Source organism: Diadema antillarum, unplaced genomic scaffold (assembly GCF_040938485.1).
Source record: "Diadema antillarum isolate AM-2024a unplaced genomic scaffold, OU_Dant_1.0 seq00000692_RagTag, whole genome shotgun sequence".
NCBI classification, from domain to species: domain Eukaryota; kingdom Metazoa; phylum Echinodermata; class Echinoidea; order Diadematoida; family Diadematidae; genus Diadema; species Diadema antillarum.
Genome location: NW_027271597.1, coordinates 936,678 through 958,782, shown reverse-complemented (window position 1 = coordinate 958,782; position 22,105 = coordinate 936,678). Strand labels below are relative to the sequence as shown.

At 40.0% G+C, this 22,105-nt stretch overlaps 1 protein-coding gene across 1 annotated transcript in view; it reads right to left on the bottom strand.

The window, feature by feature from the left end:
- LOC139737396 (uncharacterized) overlaps positions 1–21,102 on the bottom strand; it is a 40,450-nt gene extending 19,348 nt beyond the window's left edge. The window contains exons 1-13 of the mRNA XM_071648072.1: positions 20,849–21,102; positions 18,207–18,305; positions 16,078–16,182; positions 13,031–13,165; positions 12,320–12,456; positions 11,110–11,638; positions 10,433–10,500; positions 8,966–9,135; positions 8,090–8,159; positions 6,752–6,826; positions 5,568–5,711; positions 3,218–4,938; positions 2,182–2,277 (exon numbers count right to left, since the gene is read on the bottom strand). Of these exons, the coding sequence (XP_071504173.1) occupies positions 2,182–2,277; positions 3,218–4,938; positions 5,568–5,711; positions 6,752–6,826; positions 8,090–8,159; positions 8,966–9,135; positions 10,433–10,500; positions 11,110–11,638; positions 12,320–12,456; positions 13,031–13,165; positions 16,078–16,182; positions 18,207–18,305; positions 20,849–21,013 (3,514 nt within the window). The 5' untranslated portion in view covers positions 21,014–21,102. The remainder of the gene's footprint in view (positions 1–2,181; positions 2,278–3,217; positions 4,939–5,567; positions 5,712–6,751; positions 6,827–8,089; positions 8,160–8,965; positions 9,136–10,432; positions 10,501–11,109; positions 11,639–12,319; positions 12,457–13,030; positions 13,166–16,077; positions 16,183–18,206; positions 18,306–20,848) is intronic.
- Positions 21,103–22,105: the final 1,003 nt, after the last annotated feature.

Here is a 22,105-nt window from a genome sequence, read left to right as displayed (position 1 = left end):
CAATGCAGTGTGATTAACTATCATTTTTTTTTTTCAGTTCATCAGATAATTATACTGTGTAACAATGATGAAAAGACTAAAAGACAAGGACTTTTCTGCTTCTAACAGAGGACTCTGGAAGACAAAGTTTCATATGCACAGAAAGAGTACACTTAATCAGCAGGTCAGAGAAAGTCAGGGAAAAGTTGGAAAGCATCACCAACTCCATGGCAACGTCCATGAGAGAGAGGATGAGTATTTCAAGGCAACCACTACACGCTGTGTTCAAAGAATACTAACATTTAACTGGCCACAACTTTCACGTCACTACTGATCTCTCATGTCCAGGTACACAAATTGTGTAAGTGACAATAGATGTTTGCTCCATTCTGAACAATCACTGATTTCCTGACAATTTGCTAAATCTGGCTAAAAATAATAGGCATATAAAAAATATGACAAAAACAAGAGAGACTATGATAATACACTTACATCATTTCACTCAAATCTGAAAAATAGTGTTATTGAGTATCTTTCCCTGTGCACAATGACAGGCCCATTGAACAATGCACATCTCAAAAACATGCTTCATTACCCATCAAGAAACTTCCACAACGTTCAAAACCGTAGCTCTCAGGGATGGGGATTTAGAAGTGAACCGAAAATCAGCTCATATAATACTATGACGGAGGGGTATGGAGATTTGACCCCGGGCCTTGTATGCTATGGCTGACTGAAACTGAGATCAAGACAGAATATCATGTCAAAATATGCTCTATCATTTTCTTTTTATTTCAATCTTTTGGCCACCATAGGGACAGTCACATGAGCAACGACTGCCTTGTGTATTCCATGTGCTGTGGAATGATTTATGGCAAGTCTGGGGAAACCCCCCCCCCCCCCCCCAAACTATCTGTGCATTACTGAGGTGAAGACAAATAGATAAATGAGTTTGTGCAATATGCAGAAAGGGCAAAGGACAGTGGAATTTTCATGCTGACCCATCTGAGATGATCTAATTAACAGCACTTTATAATTATACAGCAAATACTGCCTCAGTCTATACATGCACATGTTCCAGCAATCAAACGTACAAAAAAAAAGAAGTAGAAAAAGTAATGTTTTCTGATGTGATACGGATGATCAAGGCAGCATGAGGGAAGTAGCAGATAGTCGCACATACTATGTGACAAATGGTGGATGCATAACGAATGAGATGTTTATGAGGGCTGCTGAGTGACTCTGTGACTGTGAACAATATTTTTCCTCACTTCCAATGAACTTGTGACATCTAACTCAAACGTGAACCATCTGTATGTGGAACTCAGCAGGCAACCAAAAATAGAATGTTGTCTCTCGTATTGCACAGACCGAGTCTACTTTGGGGATGATGGGTACGATATACATTTATAGCTGAGTGCATACAGATGCTGCAATAACCAACTGCATTAAAAATGAAAACTAGAAAAGCACTCAGAGAGCGCAGGCCTCAGTCAAGTAGCTCATCTACACCCATACATGCATGCTGAAAATCGCAATTTCCCAATGATAAAGAAGCCTTTGTTTACCTCATCAGCTTCCTGCATGAAATTTATAAAAATTTGTGGATCACTTTCAAAATGTAATCATCTTTTCCTTCTGTCATCATCAACTTTTCCTGCAAGTTTCACCCATATCTGTTGGCAACTTTTTGAGTTATTTTGCAAACAGATAAGCAAACAAATCAATGCTGATAGAAACATCACCTCCTTGGCAGAGGTAATAATAATAATAATAGCGCAGTGAAGCCAAGATGTGGCGTCTTCATTTAAAATCTCTGAGTAATATTTTCTTCCTCTTCCAATGAACATAAAAAAAAAGAAAGTATCAGCCCTTATTCAACAATGTCAAAACTCCATTATCACCAGTGATATTTTAACAAGAGTTGGTTATGGCAGATATCTTTGCGGCTTTCAAGCAAATGAATGGACACTAACTACAACCAAACCACAACGTGTCACAGAAGGTTGAACTTGATTCAAGATGATAAACCCACAAAGGTCCAATAATAGTTGAAGCTACATGAAAATGGTGACAAAAATGAGCGTGCAAGTGCACAAGAGTCCATGCATGCACATATAAATCTTTCTAGAGCTACTTTGGAAAGGCATGCATCACAGAATAAATTGTGGTTGAATCTCCCAAACGCTTTGATAATATTACCTGTAAATGCCTGGTGGGTACAAAGGAGGTCTAGGGCCTCGGGAGGGAGTGGGTGGGAGTGGGTAGGGGTGGTCTGCATGGTTGGCAGCATACCCCCTGAAATGGGGTAATGGGGTACGGGAAGGGGTTGGGATAGAAGGTGTGGCATTAAACATAAAGATGGATTGTTTGTCAATTGTTTAAAACAAGTTTATGAGGGGGTAGGAGATGACAGGAGAGAACGGAGAGAATCACACACACACTTTTGTTAAAACATTTACAGCAAAAATTATCTGTTAAATATTCATCGCACTTAACAAAACTATATAACTTTTACTTCTTTCACAGATAAAAGGAATTGGAAATTTTGCAGAGTGTGGGAAAAGCACAAGTCAGCTGTCAGCTAGATCCCTGTTAGTTTCCAATATCTTGCTGGAGGACATACAGCTTATCAAGAGACAAAAATGTCTCACATTCATCAGCAAAACAGGACAAGTCCTTTTAATTTTCAGAACATTATAAAGCACCGAACAATGGTAGATTACTGCATATCACTTTAGGAAACCATACTGTAGGCCTTTGAATAACAAATCATACCATCTCGTATGATGGATACTAGAAGTCATCAAAGCATTCAAGCATTTCAATGTCCTTTTGGGGTTTTTTTTGTTCAATAACAAACAGAATTGAAAGTTTGATCTCATATTTGAGACATACTTAATTTCCAACTGCAAAACTACAGCATGCTCAAAACTCTGCTGCTCAGGTCCTCAGTGGAACGTCTCGCTTCTCCAGCATTACCCCAGTTCTTAAAAGGCTACCAGTGTCCAAAAGGACAGAATTTAAAATTCTGCTCCATACATGGAAAGCAGTACATTCTTTAGCTCCAAAATTATTTGCAAAACCTTGTTTCAGAATATGTCCCTGGCTGAAATCTCCCCTCATGTAATAGTAAACAATTAACAGTTAAAAGAACAATCTCAACTCTTGGAGAAAGGGCGTTTATTTCTCATACCAAAGTTGTGTTTTTTTTAATTCATTTCTCTTTCTGTCTCACCTGCTGATTGAGTATGGAAGTATGTCCCAGCAGCGGGGCCTGTGATAACAGCGTCCCCTGGGCTCTGGGGTACCCCAGCCTGGGCCGGGCTCTGCACTTTCGGCATTGGGAAGCTGTTGGTGTAGTTTCCACCCCCAGAGCTCTGCCTTGCCGTCATGTCACTGAGAGGCATCTGGCCATAGCTCCCCATGGCCTGGTAGGAGGGTGACGTAGAGTAGGCTGCCATGGAAGAAGTGTGGCCGGGGCTGTATTGTTGGTGGGGAGGGTACTGCTGCGATGTCGGCGAGTAGCTGTGGGCTGCCGATGGCGATGTGGGTGAGAGGGTTGTCGCGGACTGGCCGGGCATGCTGTGTGAGGGCGCCTTGAAGGCGGAGCTCCCGCCGTGCAAGCCTTGCGACCTCTGCTGGGCAGCAGCAGTGATGTATGAAGTGTGGAGAGAGGTAGATTGTGATGATGGAGACACACGGATGTTGCCGTTGCCGGGGGAGACCTGCTGGCTCGACATTTGAGGTAGCGACGTTGGGTCCATGGCCCCGCCCACATTCATCCGTGAACTTGTCACACCTGATCTACCCTGTATCGGAGTATTGCTAGCAGACTGGGAGTAGGCCTTCGCATGACCACCACCTGGTACACTCTGTTTCTTTGCAACAGAACTTGTCGTCCCACCTTTCTGCTGCACAGTCTGGAGTTTTACCCGGCTGCTCGACTGGGCCGTCATTTTCTCAATAGTCATGTCCCTCATTAGTCTGATCACTGGCTGTGATACGGGTATGTCTCTCGTGGGCACACTGCCACCCATAGGACGGATCTTACCTGTCCCCACCATACCAGACGATGTCACATCCTTAGCCTGCAAGCCAGGCTCTTGATTGTGTAGAGTTCTCATGGTATGTGCGTTACTAATTGCCGACAACTTGGCAGCATAGGGCTGCTGGCTGGGATCAAAGTCTGTACTTAGTTGCTTTGAGAATGGCTCTCCACCTGGTTTGACTGTCTTCTTCCCCAACCCTTGCCCACCCTTTGGTGTCAAGTCCACCTGTCCTAGCAAGCCACCACTCACGTCACTAGTCCTGTTCATAACTGTCTGGTTGAGGCTTCCAAGCGGACCTCCTGGAGGAACTGGTGTACCAGTTTCACTCGTGGAATCACCAGCATGCAAATCTGTCACCAGTTGCTTGGATAGCAGCTGGCTCACCAGGAACTCTGGGTCTAGAGGTTGCAAGGGGGAGGAGCCCGGATCCGGAATATCATGCTGACTGCTCAAGTTGCTTTCCCCTGTGGTAGTAATACCGCTTGCACTTGCATTGGCACCAGCCACATTGCCACCTTGACCAGCGCCGGTGCTCGGAGACACCTCCTGGTTGCTGTCGGAGGATGACACCCCCCACTCTGCCTCCTTCTGGTGAGCGCTGGGGATGGCTTCCATGGAGTCCTCGCCACTACCCACATAGTCCAGCAACGTTGGCACATCCTCCAGGTGCTTGGCGGTGATGGGACTGCCTACCATCTTGCTAATGGGTTGGGAGCTGGAAGGTTCATCCTCTGCCGGGACAGTTTCCGAGGTGGAGGGGGCGGGGTTCATGCTTGACCCCTCCCCCTCCTCCCCGGCTTTCTTACTGACGAGTAATTTCCTCGGACCACCAGACATAACTTTACGCTGCCTGGCTGCATTGGAGGTCACCTGGTTATGAACTTCTCGGCTTTCTTTGAATAGGTTTCTGGAGATTGACAGGGCAAAAAACACAAGAAAAGATATGAACTGTTGACGTACATCCTCTCGGCAAAACTCATGAAGAAAATGACCAATCCACATTATATGACATTTTGCATACCAACAACCCTGATATTCCATCAAATAGAAAATATATGGGTGAAAGTATTGCAAAAGTAGGATTTTCTATCTATCTTCCACACATCACAGATAGCAGATTTTCACACGAATACAAATACAAGGTTGAATGAAGCTTCTTCTATCATGAAAAATGGGAATAGTTGGCAGGCATGCATTCTGGAGTGGCAGTAACATACAGAATCCCTGCAATAGGAAGGCTGACAACTTCCGTCGGAAATCTTTTAGTATGTCTCACACACCATTCTATTAATGGAAACATATCCAGATACTGGTCGATTTGTACTGACATGAATAGTCTAAATGAATAGTCTAACAATTTAAATTGTCTGATATCTGACTCACACTCTGGAACAACATCAACAACAACAAACACTGCAGGAAGGATTCTCCTACAGACAGTGGTCCTCCGAAGTATCTAACTGATGCCCATGAACTCTGTCCCAGATCCCTTTCAGGGTACTAAGCTTTGTCACTGTTGGCAGGAGTTGACCCTACCTTGTTTGGATCCAATCCTTGGGCCATAGACCCTTGACCTCTGACTCCAGGAAGGCCTTGAGGTACTCCTCAAGAGACTGGGTACGAGACTTGCTGATCTCAAATGTCTTCACCTTCACCAGAACAACATCACACAGCAGCTTCCTGGTTCATGGCAGACGTGTTGTTTAGAGGTGGGAGAAAACATGACAAAAAAACAAACGCCGTGTGGGTTATGTTCTTTAATGATCAATAAAAGAACAATATTTCAACTAATTGAAGAACTGCCTGACATCAATGAAAATAATCATCAGTCATTCAGAGTTTTGTAGTAGCCACGTGATAAAAATCATGGGCATAGTTCCATGACATTAGCTCCTACGACAATTGCTCCCATGGAGTATCTTCACACTAAGCCAAACATAAATTTTACCCACAAACATAACCCTAACCCTTATCCTAATCCTCACATCAAACTAAACCTCAAACCCTATCACAACTTAACCCGAAGTCATAGGGGAAAATAAGACCGGAGCTATTGTCACAAGAGCAAATGATGTGTCACCCATGGGCATACACACTTGGGGTGGACTCGAACCAATCATCTTCTGGTTGCTAGACTGGCATCATGTCCAGTAGAATATCACATCTTTGCCCAATAGCCAGTGATGGTTCCAATCCTTTAAAGCAGTGGGTACTACGCACTTATTCAAATAAATGATTCTGGCATCACGTTCTCCTCATTGCAGCTGACTGACAAATGTCGATTTAGTTGCAATGAGAACAACTTGATGCAAGAATCACTAATTTGAAAAACAAATTGTTTATATTGTCATAAAATAGTGTAACACAAACACACACTGAGAGAATATTTAGAACAATGATCACCATAGCACAGAAAAGAAAAATTTCTTTTCTACACCTCATTTAATGAAGAGAAATAAAGACTAAGCTGAGTGAAGAGTATCAATATTTTTTTTTTCCAGGCAGTGAAAGGTATGAATAGACAATTTCACAGAGTGATATCCTTCATCCTTCATCCTTTGAAGACTTACACATGCATTAAGAGGGGTGAACACAAGAGGGAAATTCTTTCATTGTGTGTCGACAGTGTGGCTTTTCTAGATTTGTCTGCACAGTACGGCACTCAATCACATCAACCTCCACAATGCAGGAGGGTACTTTGTTTTTAATGTATGACCTACCTCAGCCTGTCATCCCAGACAAATTTCTTCTTTGGTGGTTTCTGCTCTATCAACTTGCCATCAGGTCCTTGAACCCTGCGAAGGAAAGACAAATAAGCAATTCTGGTCAGAAATCCTGCCACAGGCACAATCTCTCAAAAATAACTTGGGCAAACTGCATGGATCCTTGCCATTCCTAGATTATATATGGAATGTACCATTTTACTAATCTGGTATTTATTCCATTTTTACTATTGTACACTTGATCAAAAAAGCGAAATCATCCCTTGACATAAAAAAAAAGACTACACGATACAATGGAAAACTTGCTAAACATATCATACAAACACATCTGACTGGTGGTAAATGTTCATTAGTGATGGGAAAATAATTTCGGACATTTTCACAAAGTTTTATGAACTCCAGTACAAGCATGTCACTTGCATCATGCTTCAAAAAGTGGAAGCTTCAGTGGTAACAAAAGCAAGAGGAAGAACTGGCCCCTGTCATAAAGTGGGCATCTCATAATATTGGCCCGGAGACTAAGTGGCGACCCGGGGGCATCTCAAGCCTCTGCTATTTGCAGAGACGTCTACAAATGTAGGTGACACTTCCTGGAGAAAAGCTGGGTCTCTAGGGAGTCGTGAGATTGGAAACTTTTTCCACTCTCTAGCAGGTTTCAGAGACATCTCTGCTACATCCCGCAACATCTCCATCAGTTGCAGCAACACCATGGAGATGCATTTTGTCTGCTCCTTGGGAGACATCGCCGCCACGTCTCCACGATGTTGCTGGAGACCAGGAAGACTGAAGAGATGTTGTGGCAACATCTCTGTGATTCTGCCTGATCCATTCAAGAGACCACACGACTGAGCGCGTGTTGACATGGAGTCAATTTTCACTCCTAATCCAAGACACATACATCTCAGTTAAGTCCTTCACATTGGTACATGTTCCTGCTACTGCTGCTGCTCCTTGTGCTGCCCTGGAAGAGGCTCTACCACCTTGTCTTGCCAGGGGACATTCTCTCTACCGGGCCACCCAAGGGCAGTGGGGGGCCGGAGGGGCACGAAGGAGAGGATGAAGCAGTTGTAGCAGCTTCAACACAGTTTGTGGATGCTGAGGCAGCAGCTGATGCTGGAGCACATGAGGAAGATGGTTCCAGGGGCAATCCAACAAGAAAGCAATATTGGTTGTCATCTTGTCAGGAGACGTCTCAGACATCACTCTGGATTAGCCATGGTGAGAGCGCAAGTCTTTTTTATTGGGGGGTCTCTCTCTCTCCAGTTGCCGTGACTGATCAGTCGCTGCAGTTGTGAAGTCTATGCCAATGAGATAGGCCCTTAAGCCAGCACTTACATGTTTAGCATCGCCTCCTCAACCTCGGACTTGTAACGCCTTTCTTGCTCTGGCAGGACTTCAGCAACAGCTAGGAAAAGACAAATAGAAACATTCTTAGAAATTAAGTAGGAACATAGATTGACCCCATACTACATCCTAACCTAGTCAATTTGCAGGCATTAAAGGGAAATTCATTCCTGATATTATGTTGCTTTGAATGAACACAGAAATATCAGAGAAGTACTGTAAATCAATTAAAATTTCGGAAGTTCAAAGAACACAAATTGGCAACTCTGTGTGATGTAAAGGTTGAGCAGCTCTCCATTTGTTTTGTACACAAAATTTCATCATTTTGATATTTATCTCATGTATATGAGAAAACAGAACTTATCCACCGAGGATGGCACACAAAAATGTATTACCAGTAATCTTAATTTTCACCAAGAACAGGTCTGAGAAAAATTCTACTCTGCAGAAAAATGAAAATTGGTCAATTTTGCTAGCAACATAATATCAAGATGGAATTCCCCTTTAAGCCGCGATGCACATTCAATAATTACTCAAACATAAAAACACAAATTTCTGGAAAAAAAAGAAAATTGGTCAATTTGAAGCAACATTATACAGAATCAGGATGGAATTTCCTTGTTAACTATGATGTACATTCCAGTAAGCACTCAAACATAACCATAAATGATGACAGAGTCATTTTCACTTTTCTTCCATGATCTCAACTGATGATTCTCACAATTCATCCAGTGCCAACCACAGACTGATTTTGCAAAAGGTCAGCAGAAAATCAGGACAAAGGAACAAGTCTTGACCATCACACAAACATCAGCAGAAGAAGATGCGAGAATGGGTGTATGAGAAATGTGGAAGGAGCACTATTACCTTCCCTGAGTCTCTGTAGAGGTTCCTTCAGCTGATTGTCCTGAGCTCCCAGCTGTAACTTCTTGGCTCTCTTCTGCAGCGTCAGCTTTGTGCATGGCAGGTGATTGGCCAGATGGCCGTACACTGCTGACCGCTTGCTGCAGCTCAGAACCCTCGTACCGTGCTCAATCCTGGGTGGCAACAACACAGACAACATTGAGGGAATACTGAAAACCTACCTCTAGCACAAAATGTAGCGAGGAAGACATATTGGTATATGATGATCAACAAAAGTAATTGACAGCTATAATGATCATGATGAAAAAATAAATCATTGTGACATTAGTAACGTAAAATTGTAATGCCAGTACACCTGGGTTTTCATGTTTTCAATGTTCTGCTCTCTTATGTATTGAGGAGAGTACAATATCAATATTTGTGCCCTCTATGATTGTAAAACTGAACAAAGAATAACGTAACAGCAGTGTGCCGAACCTTGTCTTTCCTGGTTGTATCAAACATGTTTCCAGAGTATAGTTTTGTCTATGACAAAACAAAACTTTGGCATAAAGAATTAGATGAGCTGGTCGAGAGGACTTTTGTCATAAAGGGCATGTCCACCTTTATATACATTTGGACTGAGAGAATGCAACAATGTCAAACACATTACTGAAAGTTTGAGGAAAATCAATCAAACCGTTCACAAGTTATGAATTTTCAAAGTTTCTATGAAGTCACTGCTCGATGAGAAGGCTACTACAGTGTATGATGTCACATGCACAGAACAATATCAGGAAAATATAAGGAGAATTTCCCAAAATTTCATTCTTTGGAAAAAAAAGTACACATTCTCTCAACTTGGACTGACGTATGTTAAGTGTAATATTATTTCCCCTGCCTTCTGAAAGAGGCAAGGCAAGTGCTCTTTTATCATGTGAGCAAAGTGTAAATATGTTGACTTTTCCCTATATTTTCCTTATATGCATGTGACATCACAAGCAGAAGCTATAGTAGTCTTCTCATCCAGGGATGGCAGCATTGAAACTTCAACAATTCATAACTTTTTAATGGATGGTCCGATTTTCCTCAAACTTTTAGTGATGTGTTCTCCTAATATTGCTGCATTCTCTTAGTCCTTATGTATATGAAGGTGAACTTGTCCGTTTAATGGGAGCTCTCTGTAATAACAAGGATGAACAGGGTGGTCCATGAAACGGGGAGGGCTGTTCTGGAATAAAAGTTGTGTATTATGATCACAATCATTCTACATTTTTTTTAATCTCAAAACACTCCAAAGCAACTCATCATCCTGGCAAATTGCATCAGCCAGTAAGTTTTTTTTTTGGTAGACCATTTTGATGTATTGGATGCAAATGCCAAATGGTGGAAGATGAATTTTGAGTCCTCCGAGAACTATGCTTTGGCTTTAAACATGGCCACAGCCCTATATGTCCTCTACGGATTGTGACAAAAAAGTGCCAAACTTACTTCAGCAGCAAACCATTTACATAACCATTGAAGAACTTTGTCTTTCCCTCCACAGATTTTCTGGCAGCCTAGAGAATGGATGAGAACAAGAGAGAGGGAAAAACAATCAACTTACAAAAATGTGAAGACTAACTGTGAACATAGTAATTTATTCTTGGCAATTTAGGTATTTCTGCATGGTAGTAATTACAATCCCATTTGTAATTTGAATAATTACAAATGCTCAATTGTCATGGGTGAATCATGAGGAAACCTGAGGTGAAAAAAAAATTGTATTTCCTGTACAATTTCAAAGCCAGGGAAATCATCAATTTTTAAAAATCAATGGCATTATTGCTATAACTCAGACAAGTTTATCATGGCAAATGACAAAGTTCTACATTACTTTCATTCATTCTTTGAACAATCAGACTCTCTATGCCAAATGTGGTGAAATATGTAAGACATTTGTTTTTCATAGAGTGTGTATGCCTGTTTGTGACGGACATTGCGGAGTAGAAGCTAAATACATTTATTATTTAATACTTGATGTAGTACTGCATCCTTAGGCATTTTGCACTCCCAATTACAACATTCGTACATGTTACTGTGTATGACATTGGCACCAATTTGAAGAAAAAAAAAAGATGGAGAAATGTATATGTACCAAACCTTTGAATCAACCATTCCATATATACCTCTTTGATTTTCTGTATGTTGTCCACAAGCTGAAGAGGGAGTGCATGAGGTAAGGGGACAATCTGCTTGGAAGACCCCTCTTCAGCTCCAGGCGCCACTGGAGATACATTGGCATCACTGTCAACATCCCCACCACTGCCCGCTGCACCCCCACCACTCAAGCCCATCCCCTCCAGACCGTCAGTCCCATTCATTGAGGCAATGGTCATCTTCAATGCGCCCATCAACTCCTTGTCCATGTCCATGTTCAGGTCAGCCTCCGAGATGCCCAGATCCAGGGACATGTCCATCGCCCCCGGGGTCCCACCCACGGAGCTCACCGCCCTCTGAGCGGTGGAAGACGGGGCTTGACTCGCGGCCGTCCTTGCTACGGCGACTGCAGCAGACGTAGGAGCACCATTGACTGAGGAGGTAGCCGGACGAGGTTGGGGCGGTTGTGGGGATTCAACGTTATTGCGCTTCAGTAGTTCGGCCACCGTTGGTGTGCGAATAATCCGTGGCCCTCTTTTCCTCCTCTTCTTCTCCTCCCTAGATGAAGCGTGCAAAATTGAGTGGCTGCCACCATGGTTATCACATCTTAACATAAGTGAGAGATATGTCTCATGCATACTAATTAATTACAACATTGAACAAATCTTCCATAACTACAGTACACTGTTGTAATGATTAACACCCATTGATATTAATAACATTCCCTCAACAGGTCTCAACAAAAACAATAACGTGTTAACCCCCCCCCCCCCCTTATGACATTCAACAAATAATCCATTACTATAGTACACAATTGTATATTCAACAACCAGTACTAAAATCAATCCTCCCTATGGGTCTCTACAATAAACGCTAAGAACAAATCTATTGATCCTTCTAGTCGTTCTAGGCTTGATGATGTGATTCTTAAGAAAGTAGAGAGACACCACATCTGTCCCAAGGTACCAGCTGCATGTGAAGGGCCGTTGATACAGCACTTCTACTGTAGTACGTTTGAAATGTCATAACTTTTGAACGAGTGTCCAATTGTACTCAAACTTTCACTGTGTTCTACTAATATTGTTGCATTCACTCAATCCACATGTATACAACTGTACATGCATTTGGGTTTCATTCATTTGATCCCCTTTAATGCATACCCTTTTAGAATATCGCCAAACTGTGAAGACAGAACATCACACACACGCACACAAACTCAAACTGCAGGGACATGCTTACCTTAATTTCTTCTGAAGATGCTTCTTAACTTTCTTAGAGATGCGATCACCCGTTCCGCCGCTATCGCTGGAGAATTTCCTTTTCATCTTCTTCTCTTTCTTCCGCTCGCCATTCTCGAGCTTCAGTTTCTTCTTCTTCTGGCCGAAGGCAGAGAAAATACAGAGACCAGAATTACGAGTGAAATAATTCTGAATCTCTTTGCTTTCTACTAATATCTGAACAGTAGCACTGATGTAGTATTACCTCACCTTAAAGGTAATTATCAATATGTACTTCTGCCATTTCACAATCACTGGGTTTTACTGATAATTCCATGTACCATATATAGCTATACAGACAAATCAGTGGAATCATGGGTTTTCCTTTTACCTTTGTGTACATGATACAGTATAGATAATAAGCCTACCAATCAATATGTGCTGCTTATTAAAATGACTGCATTTTATTAAGGCCTTGACTTACAAGTGATTTTCCATATCATTTTGTTTATACTTTGGATTTTTTTCTTCCAGTAAAACTCCTGTTCAGGGAATTGTTTTGCAAGAATTTGAAAATATATTCTTGCCTGACTGGGCAAGTGGTATTTAAAAAAAAAAGTTATGTAATGCCCTGTTTACATATAATCTAATTTCATATTGACCTGAAGAAAGTATGTGACTAAAATGATTTGAGACTTTGTGGTCCTTTGTCTAGTTTTCATTTTGTCTTTACCTTGGGTGTCTTGGGTTTTTTGCCCTGGAAGTCTCCATCATCGGAGTCTGAGACCTCCCTAAACTTGAGTTGGCCCGTGTTGATGTAAAAGCCACCAAACTGAGTGGTCAAGCTGGACGGGACCAACTCATCATACTGTAAACAAAACAAATCAATGCACAGAGAACATCAAGCCATGCTTACTTACAAGCACCTTTGTTATGTTTCATATATTTCTCCACAATCAGAAACACTGCAAAAAAAAACTAGATATATCACTACGACGACTGATATGCCTCCGCCATAATGCATGGTTCTCCTAATAGGTCTATAGTACAATGTCTTGACAATGTGTGATGACAGTTTCAAACAATTCGCAAAATATTAAAATGACAGGTTTGACACAAATGTGCTGAATGTTCACTTTCCTAGAACTAGGTTCAATTGGATGAATGATTAAAATGTCAGAGTGCAGGTAATTGGGGAACTGATGATTTTTACTTGACTTTTTACCCTTTTATAAGTTTATGCATTGAGTAATTTTTCAAGGTAATTGAGAAAAAGTATAATTTCAGTATCAAATGGGAAAATAGCATTATCTAAACCTGGCCTTTGACCTTTGACCTCACAGTTCCAAAGAGAATCACTGTTAGGTTGAACATGCATAAATATGTAAGTTTCATGATGATACCTTGAGTTACTTTTGAGATATGGAGGAAAAAGTGCAATTCAGCACTTTTGCTTGACCTTTGACCATTTGACCTTTGGGCAAAGAAACTTCCCACAGAATATTACTTCAGAAATATTTATTTTAAAACTTCTTTTTTTTTTTTTTTTTTTTTTTTTTTTTTTGGGGGGGGGTCTGATAACAGTTGTGTCTAACATGATCTACACTGTATCCTTTGCACTAATAGCCTCACTCAATAGATATGTTCACATTGTACTATATAGGGATATTGCCCCTCAAGCAACAATGGCTCACTCACACATTGCCTAGCATTACTGTTCACACCTGCAATGTTTATCATCAAGAACTAGGACTTGATAAAAGTCATCAGCTTTAGTGTCTGGCTTGCAGTAACCTCCTTTTCATGCAGTGATCACTCATTCCCATGCAAATTTGATTCTTTATAATGAAGAACTGTGCACCTACAATGTACAAGTGTACATTGTACATTACTACCATGAGAGTGAAAAAAAAAAAGTAGTCACAGGTATAATATCAGCACTTCAACTGAAAAACCAGCATTTATGTATAGAGTGTACATATATGTTACAGCATGTACATTAAAGCTACAAACACATCGCTTGTATGTAAACAATCTGACAGATTTGATGAAGATCATTCAGTGCTGGTAGGGGTTACGGTATTAAATTACAAGCTTGTTGATTCACATATACATTGTAGGGGGTCATTGCATTCTTGGGGGAGGGGCGGGGAATCACTGTACTATCCATAGCTATTTAAGATACAAGTGTACACCAATTGTATACAGTTTGTACATTGTACATGTCAGTGGGCATTATGGTCAAGAGCATCAAGTTAACTTCAAGATAACTCCAAGTTAGTACACTATGAGAGCATTCACCAAAGTCTCAAACTTGAGATGTACCCCCCCCCCCAAGCCCACACTATCATCAAAGTCGGACATTTTCAAGTAACTTGTGCCTACTGTAAACTTTGAAGTTATGCAGCTCAGTATGACCCTCAGTCACGAATTACAAGACTGAAATTTGTGTAAACGATTTTATATTGTCCCAGAGGTAATTTTGTCATAAAGAGAAATTTACAGCCCCTATGTTTAGGCCTAGCTGTACAATGGAGTCGATCATTTGGGTGTTTTTTTAAAAAAAAGGTGGAAAAAAAAAAGAGAGCCAGTCTTACTTGTATTACAACTGTATATGTGTTATTACCAACACTTCACACACCCCTCTTCAATGGAAGACACCATGATCCATTGTATGATGAATGAGATGAGTGCTAATAGTGTCATTGTTAAATAGCTCCTTTAGCATCAGACTTTAGCCTTTCTATTCACCAGCTCCCCTCCCTTAAAGGGAAGCAGTCCTGAGATTTTCACTGTACTGATAATTAAGAAGAGTGAAAAATATAACCTTTCACCAATTTATACGCGTGGACATCAAAAATTGTCTCCGTACGCGATTTAAAAAAAATAATTCCTGCAAGCGATCGTGTAAGAGCCTGCCAAAAGGTGCAACGTCATTGATGCCCTCCTCTCAAGTTGACAGCCGTGCCTCAGAAAACCAATTTAAGTGTTCAAAATGATCATATCTGATTTTTTCATAAAATGTGACAATATGTGGCTTTATTATTTCAAACAAAATATTTCAAGCTTATTTATATATACAATTAATATAAAAATAAATAGTAAACATGTATTTATAAATAACTAGGGATGACGAGCAGAACACCGCTGGAAAGAGTTGTGCATCGATGACGTATGACTCTCCGCCAAGACTTGCTCATTTGCAGAGTCACACTTTTTTAACCGAAATGTACGAGCTTATTTGGTGATTTGAAAGTTTGTTTTTGATGAAAGTAGTTCATTGGAGGTACCAACAACGACATATTTTTTTAAATATCGTGAGGACTGCGTCCCTTTAACTCCTCTTATTTCGTGTCCACAGGAATGTGTGTGAAATTTGTGTACATTTGAGTCAACGGCACAGAATGGGTTTACATAAAAACAAAGGTGGCTACAAGCTTACAGTGCAGCATGAAGAAAATGCCCACTAGGAGCTGGGCTCACCTCAGCATGGCTGTTCTGGGGTAGACAGTACCAGTTTAATCATATGCTGAACAAAGATACACGCTCACTCCCAAGGGACCTCCCCTGCCTGGAATCAGTCACACTGCTCTAAAGATCACTCAGCAATTATTTTTTTTCTCTCTCTCTTACTGGGCAAATTTCATACGATACATGTAACACTATATCAAAAGATCGCTGCAACTTGTACATGAATACAGTGTGAACATGGTTTTTAGTACACACACACACTGCACACACACACACACACACACACACATCTTTCTTCATTCAACTTACGCATTCCGAATTGTCAACAAATGGGTCTGATTCATCATAGCCCATGCCAGCATCGAGAAGCTCCTCGAGTCGTATGCGCTTCTTCTTCCCTTTCCTAGAAGGTACCTGAACACACAAGAACCCCACAAAATGCACTCATGGTGATTATGAAAATTGCAAACACAACTGCTGACACTGAATTATGCCCCCAGGGCGTATGTATTTCTCATCAAGAGGCTAAACACATACAGTCTGTACTGCAGCCCAGGCAAAAATTATTTGAGTGTCACAAGTTGATAATTGATGCCATTTGAAGCCACATGACTGTGTACTCTGCTTTCTATAACATAAAATATGAATGTCAAAAAAAATTACACATACACTGTAAAGTGTACAGTATTGTGTGGAAACTGCTGATTAAGTGATAAAAGAAAAAAAAAGGCAACTTGTAATTTCATACTGATTAGGGCCTACAAAATGTACATAATTATTGTATTATTATATACTTTGACACTCGGGGAGTCAGAGATGTGTGTATACTGCATATACACATGTGTACCTGTGTATATCATATATTTACTAAAGGTAATATACAACTTTAGACCAGGGAGGTGTTAGATAAGGAGAGACAACTCCTGCTCTCCTTTGAAGTCATGCGCGGCACCGCCGAGAAGTTATGCGCTTAACTACAGGTGGAAATCAGGTGCTTTGACAAAAGAGAGCATCAATAATCGGGACTAGCGCTCTCACATCTAGAAATACTTGCCCCTACTGCATTTCGCTCTCTCTCTTTCAATGTGATGGCAACAATGAATTTGTGTACCCTGAATTGGAGCAGCGAATCAAAATGTAGTGTAAAACTGACAACTTTAACAGCAAATAGTTTAAAAGCACGCTGGTGCACGCTTTAGCGGAGTACTTTATTTGAAAGATCAAAATATCCCAGATTAAAGGATAGAAAACTAACATGCGGAAATGTGCGCATTATAGAAAAATATAAGGTTTTTAAGATGGCCTAATTTTCATTTCATTTCAATTTGCGCATTACGAAGAAACTAGAAATACATGTTTATAATATTGAATTCTTTCCTAAACTACTCTTAATCAATTCGAGTATTTCATTTAAAATTTTACGGGGAAATACGGCTTGTAATTCAACGAAAGGTGAAATGCGTTCTTCATCTCCGAACTTCGCCTTGCAACTAGAGCGGTGCAGCGCATGACTTCAAAGCGTATAGTGGAATGCTAGACATCCCATTGTAACGCTTTGAACCAAAACATGTGTTTGCATGAATTATGAAGAGTTGTCTCTCCTTTTCTAACACCTCCCTGTTTAGACATACTGAAATATGCTTTAAATACACTGTATACATACTTATATTATACATGTACATATTATATACACATGTATTGATACCAGCAGGTAAAAATTAGAACTCTGGAACTTATAATCAGGAACACCAAAAGTACATGTAAACCAAATGACTATCATTCTAACTGATGAATACAAGGAACATATTTGGTATAATCAGAAATTCATTTTTGATCCATCATGTCTTCAATTACATTGTAGGCATTTCCATACAGGCTATGGACTACAACTGTACATTATGTGCAACATTCTGGACATCCAACTGAAACTGTTGCTTGGATACACAATACATGTGATATGTACAGGCCTACAGTTTGTACATGTACAACCTGTAGTGTACATGTACAAGTTGATTTGTGCATGTACCAGTACATACAAGTGTATGAGCTTACCAACTACATGTTAAAAGAAAAAAAAAAAAAAAGAAAAAAGAAAACTATCCCCTCAAAAAAAAAAAAAAGAGATTGAAAAAAAAGAATACACAAATGTGTACATTTACCCGACTAAATGAACCATGCATACATTTTTAGTGCATGCATGTAAAGATTTTGACACCTCAAAGATTCATGGGAAACATTGAAAGCATACAACATGCATGAATAACACCCAATAATGCAGTGACATTTTACAATTGTATTAAGACTGATATATAGGCAAAGTTAATTATAAGAAAAATCAAATGATCTCAATGAGTATAGAACTTATGATAAAATTTTCTGCAGTGTATCAAGAGGATCGAGGATGAGGTTATAAAATGGTGAAATACAGCAACTCTCACATTGTATTTTTCTTCAAACTTCTTGGCAATTGCTGCCAAACCAGCCAGGTCGTCCTCTTCGACATCATTGAACACTTTACTTTCTTTCGCTTCCTCTCCCTGTTAAAGACAACAACAATAACACAAACGCATGTTAATCCATTGTATTGAGTATGATACACTTCGACTGGTCATTTTTAATATTTCACGAGTCCAAAATGATGATTATACTGTACCAATTAAGTCTTGCAATTTGTACAGCAGATTACTAAATCACCCATTTTGTACAAATTTGTACATTGTACACAGTAGGATAGCCTACAGAAAACAAACAAACAACAGCAACAACAAATTAAAACCAGGCAAGTCCTATAGATACATGGCATACCACACAGCAGACAAAGGAATACAATTCAATAGAAATATCATGACAGGCAAGTAAAATATCATTTCACAAAATTAAGTAATTCATAAATGCTCAGAAAAATATAGTTCATCCCAAGTTGAACATGTATTCTGAAAAATTGAAAAAAAAAGCCGGTCTCCAGCTAACATGAATATTATTACCTAATAATGTTGTACAGGTGTATAATAATAATAATTTAATAACGTAGAACACTCTACGTAATAATAATGTAATTCAGGTAGGCCTAATAACAACATTATAACAGAGACCTTTGTTAAATTAAAACACAAAGAAACAATGCGATGAAGTTTATCATTTTCAGGATAGATGGTCTTGCACTCTTGTGGAATAAGTGGTGGCAATGCATTGATAACATTCCTGAAGTAAAAAGTTTTAAAAAAAAGTGCAGTCACAACTGTAAAACAGTTTTCTGGCAGAATCTAAATAAAAGTAGACCTAAAAGAGACTGAAAAGAGACAAAAGCAAGAATTCATTTCTAACGGTACATGTAACGTTAGCTGCTTTACAAAATGTGTGGAGCCTAAAGTTAAAAGACACAATAAAACCGTTCATTTCCAGCTGCTAGATTTTAGCTTTGAGTTTTGAAATAGTCTACAAATATGATTTGGACTAAATATACCACAAAATCAAGTTGTTAGATCATTGCAAAGCTCAAAATCGCGGGACTAATTACTTCATCAAGTTTCCAAATCTGGGGTAGAACTCGCCGATTTCAATCTGCCGACCAAAATTACATCTATTGCAAACTGCTAAAAACATTCACCAGTACGACAGAAAGTTCCCCTTACATTAGAAGCTTTATGTAGAACCTGTGTCCATCATGATCACTGACTTTTTTCTTCAAGAATTTTGCGAGGAAAACATCACTATTTTCCTTGAAATATTGCGAAAGTTCGAGACGTGTACTTGTGATTTACACACACCCAACTCACGTCAATTACAGCTGAACGCCGCTCGGGCTAAGCGAATCAAGACAGCCACCCAAAAGCCGCCGAACACATGCATGCACACACTCCCAGCCGCAACCAGCGGCACAGAAACTAGTCTCAGTAGTGCAGCCTGACCGTGCGTGACCTCGCGCCCATACGCAACACGAAATGTTTTCATTCAGTCCATCCGTCAATATGGCCCGCACTCATTAAAATTATCGCATCGAAAACCAAGCCCGATTCCAAAAGCTCCGATCCTATCTTTATCCCCCTCCGAAAATACCACATCCCGCACGACGTCCAAAATACGACACCCTCCACTAAACAAGCCCCACTCAACTTCCAATCCGATGTCCCATTCATTCAACGCGCAACGACGTGACACACACACACGTACACACACCAACAATTACAGAAACCGTAAACGCGCAGCCACACAGCCTACACACGGTCCCGACTTTGACATCATGCAAATGAGCTGTAATGAGATGCACCGGTCCAAAAGAGTATCAAATCATTCACTCAAAATCATTTTGCTCTGAAAAATCCTCTTTCAACACGATCTCCAGTAGAACAACGCAACACCCGAGCACACCAATCAACAACGAGAACACGTCCCTGCATCGATTTCAACATTACACTCTACATGACCTTCGCTTCAGGCAAGCTAAGGACATTCGCCAATCAAAATTTGAGAGCATCTCTTCACACGGCATGTAATTTATTAGATATTCAAACATGCTGTATAGACCAATCTCAACAATTCCTATCCTTCAGCATCCATTTTCAATTCTGTAAAAACTACAAAATTTTGTGATTGCGCGGTAGGTCGCAGGAATGATCATTGCGCACTTCGCCGGGAAAAAGACCCCTCTCTATTTGCCAACCATTTCTTAGAACGATTTCTCAAGTTCACATTTCATGTGTTTTGCCCCGCCCTATATATTTTTGGCTGGCGAAGCCAGAGGAAAAGATGGCGGCTAGCTCTTCGATAATTGTCTTTCATCCCGTTTATTCTGAGCTGCATAAAACCACGTAGTAAAGGTTCTCGTTTGGGGGAAAGAAACATTGCCATGCCATCACAAAAGAGAACACTCTATTTCTAGCATATCTCAGCACTGTACCTCCTACGACTGTATAAATGAATGGCTAAAAGGTGTGAGTAAAGGTTGGGTTAGTTTGAAAGTGTGGAAAAAGTAGGGAAAACGTGAAATTTAGGTGAAAAAGTTGCACAATCGTTAGGATAGATTTTGTTCTACGGAATCCATGCATTAGAAGCACGAAAAGGTGACATGAGATTTACGTACCCCAGCATTTTTAACGAGGACGGGGTAGGCAAACTCTGGACACGTCTCCTCTGTTGTTTCTCGAAGATCGAGTTCGAGTCGCAGTGCAGGCGGTGTTTTTGTGTCCCGCTGATCACTAAAAAGTGGTCCAACCGAGGCCGGTATTATCCTTCTACGTTCCGCCATTACTGAAATATACTCCTACTTCATTTTTAAGGATTTAGACACAAAAATATCCGTCTGGTTATTCCTTTTCATGCGGGTCGCCATCTTCACGTTAGTGACGCCAGTGCGCATGCGCGTGTTTATGCCGCGCCACGGAGCACGAAACGCATTCATACTCACAGTACACGTTCTGTATTGTCACGTACAGTGGCGGGTTATTTGATTCGGAATCACTAGCTTTCAACGCCGGTGAATGAACTGTTTGTGGTTGATGGCAATTTGCATGGCTGTAATGCACACATTTATTGTCAACTATTGTAATTTTTCTTTCTTTAATCCTACAAAATGCATAAGGATAACTGAGCAGTAATCGTGAGAAAAGTCAGACTAGCAGCATCCCGTTATGGAATGACTAACGATCATAGTTATATAGTAATATACACATTTCAATGTCTATGCTCCTGGACGTGTTTTCTATCTTTGAGTTAGGATCAACTTACAATCATCGATACTATTGAATGCCCTTTTTAGTTTTATTCAGTGTTTCCAGAAACCACAGAAAATTCCTTTATTAATGGCTGTATGAAAAAAAAAGTCTCCAAAATATTCATTTTTATTTGGGAGTTAGAATATTGAAGATACACACATCATACGATCATTTTATACTAAGTTGGTCCTTTGTAAAACACCCCCTAGTTAAAAAACCAATGATGATAAAAATATGATATATTTTCGTGTACATGTCAGTCTAAGATTAAGGATAATTGATATCAAAATTACTTTTTTTTAACTATGTCGTGAATTTTTAACACCGATTTTAGGATGTCAGAGTTCTAAGAAAAACATTTCCGCACGTGCTCATGCGGTCCATGAGACAAATTACTGTAAATGATAATGATAATAATAATAATAATAACAATTATAATTATAATTATAATTATGATAGACCTAATAATAATGATAATAATCATAATTATAATAATAATTATTATATTGATAATAGGCCTAATAATACGAATGATAATAATAATAATAATAATAATAATAATAATAGGCCTAATAATAATAATAATAATAATCGAGGTGACGAGGAAAATGTTGGTAGTAGAGTAA